We start from the raw sequence: 11,000 nt of genomic DNA, 5'->3' as shown, positions 1-11,000 counted from the left end.
ACGCCCTTATCCCATCACTAATACTCTGATCGGATACTCCCTTTCGATACTCAACATACTACTCAGAGTGGGATCATGCCCTCATACTGCGTAAGACCCTTGAATTCATCAATGTAGTTGTTTCGGTTCACGATGTAAACCTCGGCATTCATAGGACCAATGTTTCGGAACTCGTTATCAAGGCTTCCAGCTTTGACGGAGACAAGATCCGGAGCAGCGTCGGGCATGCCAAAGACCTCGGTGCCGCAGTTAGTGCAGAAGTTATGATGATACAGCTTGCCAGAGTCACCCAAATGAGGATAAGTACGAGTCGTGCCTGCATATATCTTAGCTTGAGGGTTATAGAAGAGGCTATTCGTAATGCCTACCCGTAGTCACCTTCAAAGCGGTGCGGGGAACGACGATGTTAGAGCTGAAGGCGCTGGCAGTACGCTGGAAGCTTGGTCAGCACTCGTTCTATACACGTTTTTGCCTGGAATAGATGGAACTCGTTACCTTCTGGCAAGGTTTACAATGGCAAATGACCTTGGTCCCCTTCTCGACTAAGGTGAAAGAAAAGAAAAGAAGTCAGCAAACAAGTCGCCACATGGATAGCAGCTCCTGCGAGGGACAAAGGCAAAACTCACTATCGACGGAATAACGGACAGCGCCGCATTGACAGCCTCCAGTAACACTCATTGTGAGGAGCGACGTTTAGTGAAGTAGATGGAAAGTGTCGTCAAAATATGTAGTTTGTGAAATAGACCAGCAGTCGCCCTGTTGTTTAAATTGATGAAGAGTTAAGTGGAGAGACAAGTCTAGATCAGAAACAAGACACAATATCAGACTTTATAGAAAGAACAGGAAGCTATAACGTCATGCAAAACTCCATCTTTGGTGCAGGCGTTTTACGAAATCCAGACTTCAACACTCGTCCAACTTGCCCTATTCCCTAACGGTGTCTAGACTTAGGTCTCCGACACGATTAATGATAATGTTAACCCATGTCGATCAGCTTAGTTTTGCCAAACCCCTTCCTTCTGGCTGACCAATCCGGGTTGAAGGGCGGCCTTTAAATCTATACGGCCTTTACAAAAATACGCCGATTAACCAGAATCCTCGCTTTTGTAACAGGCAAGTGAACTTTTCTTCCATGTCGGTGCACACAAGAATGACAAATCCAAGTTGTAGATCATAAACCTTTAAGATATATAGAACCTCCTCTGGGCAAGCATGATTTGGAAATTGTAAAACACTCATTATCACCCTTTGAATCCTTCAAGCAATTTAAATACCTTATTTCATCACAATGCAACCTATCATTCTCTATTCCCATCAGCAAGGACCCAACCCATGGAAGGTTGCGCTCATCCTAGAGGAACTCGGGCTCCCATATGAGACAAAATTTGTCAATTTTACCGACGTCAAAAAAGAGCCTTATGTTTCACTCAACCCCAACGGTCGACTGCCCGCAATAGTTGATCCGAATACCGACATGAAACTGTGGGAGTCTGGAGCTATCGTCAACTACCTTATCGAACAATACGATCAGGCAGAACGCAAGATCAGCTATGCCGATCTTCAACAGAAAAACCAACTTCTGCAGTGGCTATTCTTTCAAGTTTCTGGCCAGGCTCCTTATTACGGGCAAGCTTCTTGGTTCTCACGATTCCATCCAGAGAAGTTACAGAGTGCCATCGACCGTTATGTAGGAGAGATACATAGGGTCAACGGCGTTCTAGAGAAGGTATTGAGTAGCAGGGAGTGGCTCGTTGGGGATAAGTGTACGTACGCCGACCTGTCGTTTCTTGCGTGGCAGCGTTGGGCCCCTAGATATGCAGGGGAGGACATTTATGAGAAGTTCCCCAAAGTGGCAGCTTGGGTAAAGCGCATGGAAGTTCGGTCAACTGTTCAGAAGGTGTATAATGACCAGGATAAAGCTATTGCTGAGATGTAAAGTAGGTGACGAAGAAAATTGATCTCGTGGCAACTAGATACCAATAGAGATCTCCGTGAACATTGAAATCAACCAAACATAAGTCTTTTAATCCATATGCAGGGTTGTGCGCTTGTTAGTCAGCCGTTGTTTAGACTTAGACCCCGGCCATGGCATATGGGAACCAGGCAGCGGGGTAAGCCCGTCGGCAGTATGCACTCATCTGCGTTTGGTCCAGGCCCATCACTTGAACTCTTTAACCCCGTTCGATATAGATATGTATATATAGCCGAGATGCCAACAGAACGAGTCCACAATGAATAGCATAACCATATACCATTGTCCAATAATACATCATATCTCTGTACCTTTTCGAAACTACTACTACACCCAAACATGAACGACATCGCTGCTATTTCTCCATCGACAGAACCTTCGACATCCAAAAACTACGATCTACCATCTGACGATGACACCTCAGAAGGAGGATACGGATGGATTGTTACGGTTTCTGTGGCCGTGGTAAATGCCCATTCTTGGGGCATTAGTGCTGCTTACTCAGTATTTCTTGCCTATTACCTGCAGGAAGACACGTTTCCGAATACCTCTGCCCTCATGTACGCTACTGTCGGTTCCCTAAGCATTGGCATTACAATGCTATTCTCACCATTCATAACATTGATGGTGCGGTTGCTAGGGACCAGATTAACGATGCTTATTGGAGCTATACTACAAACCATAAGTCTCGTATGCGCAAGTTTCTCGACAAAAATCTGGCATCTATTCTTATCGCAAGGGCTGATATTCGGCCTTGGAATGGGGTTGCTATTCTTACCTTCCTATGGCATCATTTCACATTGGTTCAGGAAACGACGTGCTCTAGCCAACGGTATCGCCATCGCCGGCGCGGGACTCGGTGGTTTAACCTATTCACTTGCCGTTGAATCAATAATCCGGAATATAAGCTTGGAATGGGCCTACCGTACCCTTGCTATAGTTTCGGCCGTCGCCAACATCGTTTGCACTTCGCTCATCAAGTTTCCGAATGGGACCATACAAGCTCATCAGCTGGCTCTTGATACCAGCCTGCTCAGAAGGGGAGACTATCTTCTGCTCCTCAGCTTCGGAGCCCTTAGTATGCTTGGCTATTTTATTCTTATTTTTACGCTTGCTAATTATGCAAACGTCATTGGGCTTGATTCTTCACAAGCTTCTATGGTGCCAGCTCTATTCATGCTTGGCCAGGCAATCGGCCGGCCCGGTATTGGATGGTTAAGCGATAGGCTAGGCCGGCTCAATACCACATGTATTATGACACTTATAACAGGCATACTCATACTTACTGTATGGACCAGTGCTAAGTCTTTTGGGGTTTTAGCTTTCTTCGCCCTTACAGTCGGACTTTCTGCTGGTGTTTTCTGGGTTAATATAGCTCCAGTCCTTGTGGAAGTTCTTGGTTTAAAGAACCTTGCTTCTGCGTTGAGCGTTTTATGGGTGGCTATGGCAGTTCCTTCGACGTTTAGTGCTCCAATAGCTTTGTTGATCTATAGTGGCACGGGGAGCTACTTCGGGGCACAATTGTTCACAGGCATTGCCTTTATCTCTGCATCTTTGTGCATGCTTATCATGCGACAATGGCAAATTGCACGGTATAAGAGGAACAACGAAGGAAACAGTATAAGTACACGAGTTTAAGCTGAGTAGCAGCATAAGCTGGGCTGGCAAGATTAGCATCATGACTTGCTGAAGATCAGCATGCTCTCTGCTTCGTTACTAATTGAGTATAACGTTAAGTCAAATTGCTTTCATTTAGTATCAGAGTCATATTACACATTGCGATTTCATGGTCTCAATACAGACGCGTGCTAGACGACTCTGAATCTTTTGAACAAGGAAGACTGGATGGTTATATGGAGAAGCCTTTGCGAGGATTTGCACAAGGTGAGCGAGAGTATTGCTCTAATCAGGAGTCGTTATCATATGCCTAAGTACCCTCAGCTCAGCTTAACAACTTCCTTGGATCCTTTATTGCGATAATGATACTCTTTGAGTAAACGAGTCTGGCATGATACACGTTATTTTTTTCTTCATCCTTTCCACCTCATTGTATTCTTTGCCAATTTGACCCCTCAGGTAGTTTCAATGATCGATCGGGTTTTAGAAAAGAACGGCTATTACCATTTCTCGGTTATTGCCGGGCTTTAGACATGATTCGCGAGCACCAACTGGTCCGGCATGCAATATCATGATTGGCCGAATATGATTATTTAAAGTTCAGTCAGAGACTATTATTAGACTTATCCCTGTCTGCCTTCTTACCCTACATAAAACCATGCATCATCAATCATCATCTCGTCTTGTTCTCTTCTGGTTCCCTCCCGATCCATAAGATCTTCTCTTCTTGGAACTCCTATTTCCAAGTAACGACCATACCTGTAAATCCAAAGGCAAAACCCCATCATCAGCGTTTCTTCTAAGAAATTCCAAAATGTCAGACAAAGGAAAGGAATCTGTTCCGCAAAAGATAGAGATTGCTCTTCCAAAAGCTACCTCATCGATCAAGTCTGATCGCTCAAACCAAGAGCGTCTCAAAAACTGAACGACAGAAGACTTTTCCTTGTCGGAGAGGATTGGTTTTCCTGATTCAGAAATCGGTGAACCATCGTCAGACATGGTGTGATCCGGAGACCTTTGCTTATTGTTAAGAAGAAATGACATGATGACTTGTCGACTAAGTTGAGTTTCATTGTCTGAAACTCCGACCCAAGCCACGACAGAGTGAGCACGGCAATAAATTTGTCCCTTCATTTCAGAACAACTGCTCTTTTCTGTATCGCTTGTCTGGTCAATGCAAATGGCTTCAATCCACATCGGTCTTCCAACGCGAACAACCTCTGGGACGGGAATGAGTTCTCTAGACTCTGGAGGTTGATGCATCTTGTAAGCAATCTCCTCAACTTGGTTCCATTGTTTAGAACCCATGTGAGGGAAATAGTCCAATGGGGTACGACCGTGTGAATCAATCACATCCATGCTAGCGCCATAGTCAAGTAAGATACTGACAATCTCAAAATGACCATTTTCAGCTGCATGATGAATTGCAGTCTTTCCAAAGCAATCCTGGGCATGGACGTGAGCCCCTTCCTGAAGCAACTCGCGCACTTTGGGTAAATGATTGTACTCAATAGCGCGGATCAATTCAGTCTCTCCAAAGACATCATCGCGATGACCAATAGGATCATTGACATTCTTGGCCATTTGAAGTGCTTCGTAGATGTTTCTCGTGACGAATATAATATTTCCATTGACAGCGATGGGGTAGCGATGCATGGGCCCATATGCGTCAATGTCACCTGGGTGAGCACTGTTTGGGTTTCCACATGTTGAAGAGATTAAATCAAATTGAGGGGTAGAGTTGATCTCGACTGTTTCTAGAACATATTCGAGCAGGGGTTCCCCTAAGATTGAAGGTGGTGAAAGTTGGCGGGGTCTCCGAATGAATGAAAGAAGGCGGATTGATTCAGATGGGAGATCTGTGTGAGTAAAGTTGGTGAACTCAAGCGCCGGAGGTTGATCATTGAATGCAGCCATTGTGATTTGATATGTCTGACAGTGATTTCTACAACACACTGCCTCAACCTAATTCTTATATCTTTATGTTAATGATCCTATTCCTCTCAAAGGGTCTTGTGTGCCTATTCTGATGCAGGCGATAAGTGCTCTGCCTAACACAGCCCCTCTAAGTGGATACGTCCTTGCTGTTAACTCCTGCGGACTATAAGTTGGTTGCCTCCCCAGCCTCGCGAAATGAAATCACGTTAGAACTTTGGTCAATCCTTACATCGAATTTATGTGTTGGCATACCAAGACATTTAACCAATTTCTCCAATTGGCTGGGTCGCTTCTTGTTTCTGTCGGTTGTCTCATTCATTAGGCAATCAAGCGGCTAACCTCACGATCCTATGGGCCTCTGTGTAACATCCCTGTAAGTCTCGCCAACCCAAAACGCAAGATCAGATTTACACTTCTTGACAATAGCGTACTTGAATTGTTCTGGCGACATGGAACAATAACCCCACGGCGTAAATGTCGTAAATTCTTTGGTCACGCGGCATGCTATCCTTCGTCTTGCTGGATCCTGATTCAAGTCGTTTCCGTATATTGGCATGGAGGTAGATCACTTTACAGGATTGACAGCTCGGTTGTTAAGTCTGTTCGACATCCAATACGTGGTTTCGGTAACAACCCATAGAATCGGAACTGTGTCGCAAGCATACCCTGCCGTTTACTTTATAAACTGTTACCAGAACAACTAATGCTTTTCAATTTCCCATCGCTAGTTATGAATAAACGTTCGCCTGTTTACTGCTAAATAAAATCTCGTCAAATACCTTTGTACCATATTTTGTCACCCCTCAAACACCACTTCTGGATACGTGACAATCTGACAGAAGGGGTGCGCCAAATGGAAAGGCCTAACAAACCCAATCACACGTACAATGTTATCAAAAATGACAAGATATCATAATAGGCCTTAATTATTGCCTTGGCTGTTCCTCCGGAGTACGTCTCGTGCCAGTTCTCAAATAAGAGATGGAAACGACAAGGATAAGAAGAGGAATCAACGTTCCGATTTCGCCAATGACTAGAATTAAGTATGTTAGAATCACTCCAGATCAAAGATTCCGACGTTGGAGAACTTACTCATCTTGTTACGAAGCCAATCCGAAGGGATCCGGAGTTCGCCTTCATCGTTGCGTGGGAAGCCGTCCGAGTTCACAGCGAACAAACTTGTCATGAATGACAGGGGTGTCTACCAAAACTGAGTCAGACATTGCTTTAAAGATGCGGACTACCAGTGGAGAACTTACGAAAATGACAGTGACAACAGTGAAAGGAAGAATGATGAAGTTCATCAGACGCGCCGATTCGGCTTCTTTGAGTGACGCTTGGGCTAGCATTGCCTGGGTGATGTTGCTGAGCTGTTCAAAACCACCTTTAATTAGCAAGGTCGAACATATTCTAAGTCTGGATTCAACTTACACCATCGATTGTCGTGGCAGCATCTTCGTCTATCCGTTTGATTCGTTCTCTCAAGGCTTCCAAGCCAGAATCTCGAATCAGAGTAGCTTCCTGGTCTTCAACTGACATGCCCTTGCCAGTCGCAATAACAGTGGCGAATTCTTTGAGAACACCCAATTGCTGCGTAAAGACTTTGTCGATAAGGCGAAGCTCTCCACGAATATCTTTGACACGCCAAGTACAACCTGCCGCTTCGCTGATGGCTTTATTGACATATTTAGAGTTCCAGTCTTTTTGAGTGAAGCTGTTAAAAAAACCAGCCTCTCGATCCATCTACACGAAATAGTTCTGTTGTCAGTAGTGTGATCCTCTAGCGCTTAGTCTGGAAAGTACCTCAGAAGCAAGTTCGTTTTCGAAGATATCAAGGATGTGTTCCCCAAGCCCTGCTAGCCTGAATCTTTCTGTAAAAGTGACTGTTTGCTGCACAATATGCTTCATGAGTTCATCTGCTGTAGATATATCATTTAGTTCGCTGTGTCGGATAGTTTCCAATAAGTCATCTGCCATGCACATGTTTTCTCGAGATGGTATTGCAGTAAGAATGGTACCTAATATATAAAGCTTATCAGGCAAGGGCCCAATGAACAGGGACTAAACATCACTTACCATCGTGAAGCTTCCATAACCAAAGCTGTCGAACCATCAGCCATTTTGGGCGGACTTCCTGCTGGATCCTTCGCATTCTGGTTGCGTTACCCGTGCCCTCGCCTTTAAAGATATCCCTAACATAGTCTGAAGCAGCGGTACCTGGATCAGGACTCTCACGGAGTCGATTTCTTGACCAATATTTGAATCGGGACCCAGAACTGGTACGTGGAGCCTCAAAAAGTTTGTTTTCTTCTGAGATGTGATCACGCCGTGCCGCTGCTTGTTTTTCAGACCATCTGTAAATCACCTGATTCTCTTTCGATCGAAGCCCTGTCAGACCCTCCGTGTTGTTGAACGTCTGATCCAGAGTTTGTGGCATTTGAACTCCACCTATCCCTGTGAAAGGAAGATATGCCTCTTCACCGCAAGTTGTGCGTTTTCGATCATATGCCGCCGCTTCTATGTCCAAAAAAGTAATCTGGATATATTTATGTCAATAAGGCGTCATGTAATGATATCCACGGTCTTACCACTACAGATACCATTGACCCTACCTGCGACATATCACTACAGTCCTCCGAGCCTGCGTTTGGTCCGTGGGTTCCCATGTGCTGTTGTTTAATCAATATCAATGTCGCTGTATAGATTTTACGTGCTTACCTTAGCATGTGCAGCTCTTATACGAGACCTGCTTTCTTTTGCGTCGCGGACTTTGATGTTGTCTTGAAAGAATTCCCAGATCACCGTCTTTACCTCAGGACTCGTCAACTCACGAATGTGGCCCAGAATGAAATCCTGAATGAGGAAGACTGATTAGCAAATCAATTCACCGGAAGCAAAGCCGTATACTACCGCTACAGAAAAGGGTAGCAATGAGAAAAAAGCCAGAGTTCATGCTATAGTTCAGACCACCTACTTTGATCCATGTCATCTAAAAAGAAGGTTTTAGTCAGATAGATTCGAAAAGCAGAGTACTCGGTATGACCTTACATTAGTAGCAGGGAAGTTCACCCATTTCCATGTATCATGAGCGGCCTGCGCATCTTCGTGAGTTGCTCCTTTATGTGACACAGGCATGATCTCCAATTGACTTTGAATGGCTTCCCAAACACTTGCGGCTTCCATTTCGCAGTTTTCAAGGAACGTGGCAGCCCGACGCGCACTGTCGAAATACAAAACGTCAGAAACGTATTGGTCCGTTGCCACCCAGTTCAAGAATACATCGTTTTTTTTGTTTGTGAAATTTGTATTCCTTTGAAACCTGCAGTAAACGGGCGACTTCTTGCAAATATGCATTTGTTTTTTCGAAATCTTCCTATCACTCGTTGGTAATTTCATCCGCTTATCACGCTTAAAGAAACCTGTCCGAGCTAATATTTCCAGTTCCCTAGAAAAGGTTGTATTGTCATCAGAGGTCTCCAAATATGCTCGGGGCGTTCTCCCGTCAACGTCAAGGGCTTCCAAATCGGCGCCTTCCTTGATCAATAACAGAATGGCCTGATGATCTTGTTTTCTGCAAGCTAGGTGAAGAGGTGAACGACCTAGAGCTTGTATTAGATCATGATATATTTGAAACAGGAGTTGTCTTATTGGGGCAGCTTGGTCTTGATTAGGACCGTGCTAGGACCTACCCATCTGTTCCTTGCTGTTCACTTCGGCTCCTTTCAAGAGAAGCTCTTGTAGTAGCGGAATGATGCAATCGTCGCGGTTTCTCGAACCGACTAGTAAATGAAGAGGTGTCTCAAATGCGTAGTTCAGCGCGTTGACATTGGCACCATGCTCTAATAGCGACTTGGCCATTTCGATCATCATGCGCGACTCTTCGGAGTTTTCCTGCGGTATGTTGTTTACATAGATATGCATCAAATAGTGTAACGGAGTATTTGAGAACCTATCACCAAGTTCGATGCATCCGAGAGGCGACGCTGACGAATTTGTTTCAAGGATGGAATCTACAAATCGCTGGGCGTTGTTTGAAACTGCCTCATGGAGTACTGTTTCTTGCCGAGAACCGTTTCGAGTTTGTAAGTCGATATTAGCATTTCTTAGCAGGTAGTCAACATCTGACGTGTGGTTCCGATGGATGCATATCCATAGAATCGAGACCATGCTATCGGGAGAACCTACTCCTACTAAATGCCTCATTTCCTTCTTACTAAGTCGTCGAGACGTATTTGCTAACTGATCCCTGATATCCTTTATATGAGACTCAATCGCGTGCAGGAAAGAGGTATCCTCTAGGGTATCGGCGAAGTTTCTGGTGAGAAGGTGATACTTGGCGACAGCTCTTGCAATATCAGGTTTAACGTAACCTTCGACCCCTCTTGGAACACCTCCTTCTACGCCCAATATGTCGAGGCGTATTCCTGCTTCCGAGTCCAAATAGAAGTTTTCTTCAAATTCTTCAAGGACTCTTTTGATTCCACCATCTCTCTGCCAGATGGCAGCGTTCCACATTTCATCCGCTTTGTTAGAAACAAGCCGTTTCAAAATAGAAGCTTGCCGGTGTTGCCTAAATATTAAAATAGGTCGATAGATCCAAAAAGCTCCAAGTAAAACTCCGCCCAAAAACGGTAACATATTGAGAAGGATTATTCAAAAAGAAAATAATAAACATCAGTTAGGTTTAAATTTAAATTAGTGACTAGTTATAGACTTTAAACACTTTTTTATCCTTTCAATATGGCGTCATTTATCACGCGTGACTTAACGTGCTTTGCCGCTGGGCTTTTTGTTATTTCCGTTCGAACAATCTGCAAAGGCCATCACAACTTGCCTGTCGGTGAGCTTATTGACACACGTGAAGTAAGCCACAGCGGGGTATTTCGCATACTGTAATGAGCATTCCGGCTAATATTGAACATGATTGGCTAGTTCTACTATTTTGTGGCAGGCCTCAATTTGGATCCTGGTTGATGACACTCATCTTGTCAGCCTCTGTGTACAGGGTAAATGCACGGAGCTGGAACGGGCCGTCGGCTGAACATGTTGACATTGCATAGATGCATGTGGAGTATCTAGGCTTACAAGAATAACCAGCATTCCAGTCGCAAACCAATGACAACAGAAGAGACCCATATTATGATTTTGTGCCTTGCTAAAGCAAGATTATCAAGATAAGCGGATTCGGATCCTTGCTCCGGCTCTCGGCTTCCTCACGTTACGTGACGTGAGCCAAGAGAATAAGCAACTCAGCTAGATGAGCTTACAGTATGTATGAGACGATGATCGTCAAGAGCTAAAACACAACATCACTTTTCAGCACAGCTGAGCCTCGTATGCTCCACTATCCGCCCCATAAGTAATAATCAGATCTGGATTCTGGCGGACATCGTCGTCGTGTCTGGGTTCAAAGGATTCAATCCTTTCAATTGTGATGTCACTGACTCAATTAATGGATTAGTTCCTTGACGAA

General features: G+C 44.5%; 5 protein-coding genes across 5 annotated transcripts; 2 read left to right on the top strand and 3 right to left on the bottom strand.

The window, feature by feature from the left end:
• Window positions 1-62: 62 nt before the first annotated feature.
• FSST1_002848 (Mss4-like protein) lies at window positions 63-678 on the bottom strand (the record flags this gene model as incomplete). Its single annotated transcript, XM_083228875.1, has 2 exons — window positions 63-316; window positions 627-678. 2 exons carry the CDS (start codon window positions 676-678, stop codon window positions 63-65), a joined length of 306 nt encoding a protein of 101 aa, XP_083086278.1.
• A 610-nt stretch (window positions 679-1,288) lies between these two features.
• FSST1_002847 (glutathione S-transferase family protein) lies at window positions 1,289-1,936 on the top strand (the record flags this gene model as incomplete). The annotated part of the gene is made up of 1 exon (XM_083228874.1): window positions 1,289-1,936. The coding sequence occupies one exon, from the start codon at window positions 1,289-1,291 to the stop codon at window positions 1,934-1,936; it is 648 nt and encodes a 215-aa protein (XP_083086277.1).
• Window positions 1,937-2,311: 375 nt separating this feature from the next.
• Window positions 2,312-3,610, top strand: FSST1_002846 (MCT family MFS transporter; the record flags this gene model as incomplete). Its single annotated transcript, XM_083228873.1, has 1 exon — window positions 2,312-3,610. The coding sequence occupies one exon, from the start codon at window positions 2,312-2,314 to the stop codon at window positions 3,608-3,610; it is 1,299 nt and encodes a 432-aa protein (XP_083086276.1).
• A 645-nt stretch (window positions 3,611-4,255) lies between these two features.
• FSST1_002845 (uncharacterized protein) lies at window positions 4,256-5,506 on the bottom strand (the record flags this gene model as incomplete). Its single annotated transcript, XM_083228872.1, has 1 exon — window positions 4,256-5,506. One exon carries the CDS (start codon window positions 5,504-5,506, stop codon window positions 4,256-4,258), a length of 1,251 nt encoding a protein of 416 aa, XP_083086275.1.
• Window positions 5,507-6,453: 947 nt separating this feature from the next.
• FSST1_002844 (uncharacterized protein) lies at window positions 6,454-10,165 on the bottom strand (the record flags this gene model as incomplete). Its single annotated transcript, XM_083228871.1, has 10 exons — window positions 6,454-6,560; window positions 6,620-6,728; window positions 6,787-6,897; window positions 6,959-7,270; window positions 7,331-7,545; window positions 7,604-8,063; window positions 8,116-8,196; window positions 8,246-8,380; window positions 8,576-9,126; window positions 9,217-10,165. The coding sequence occupies 10 exons, from the start codon at window positions 10,163-10,165 to the stop codon at window positions 6,454-6,456; spliced, it is 3,030 nt and encodes a 1,009-aa protein (XP_083086274.1).
• Window positions 10,166-11,000: the final 835 nt, after the last annotated feature.

The sequence above is a fragment of the Fusarium sambucinum genome, chromosome I (genome assembly GCF_050947815.1).
Source record: "Fusarium sambucinum isolate potato_lamoka chromosome I, whole genome shotgun sequence".
Taxonomy (NCBI): domain Eukaryota; kingdom Fungi; phylum Ascomycota; class Sordariomycetes; order Hypocreales; family Nectriaceae; genus Fusarium; species Fusarium sambucinum.
This window is presented reverse-complemented; position numbering and strand designations above follow the sequence as displayed.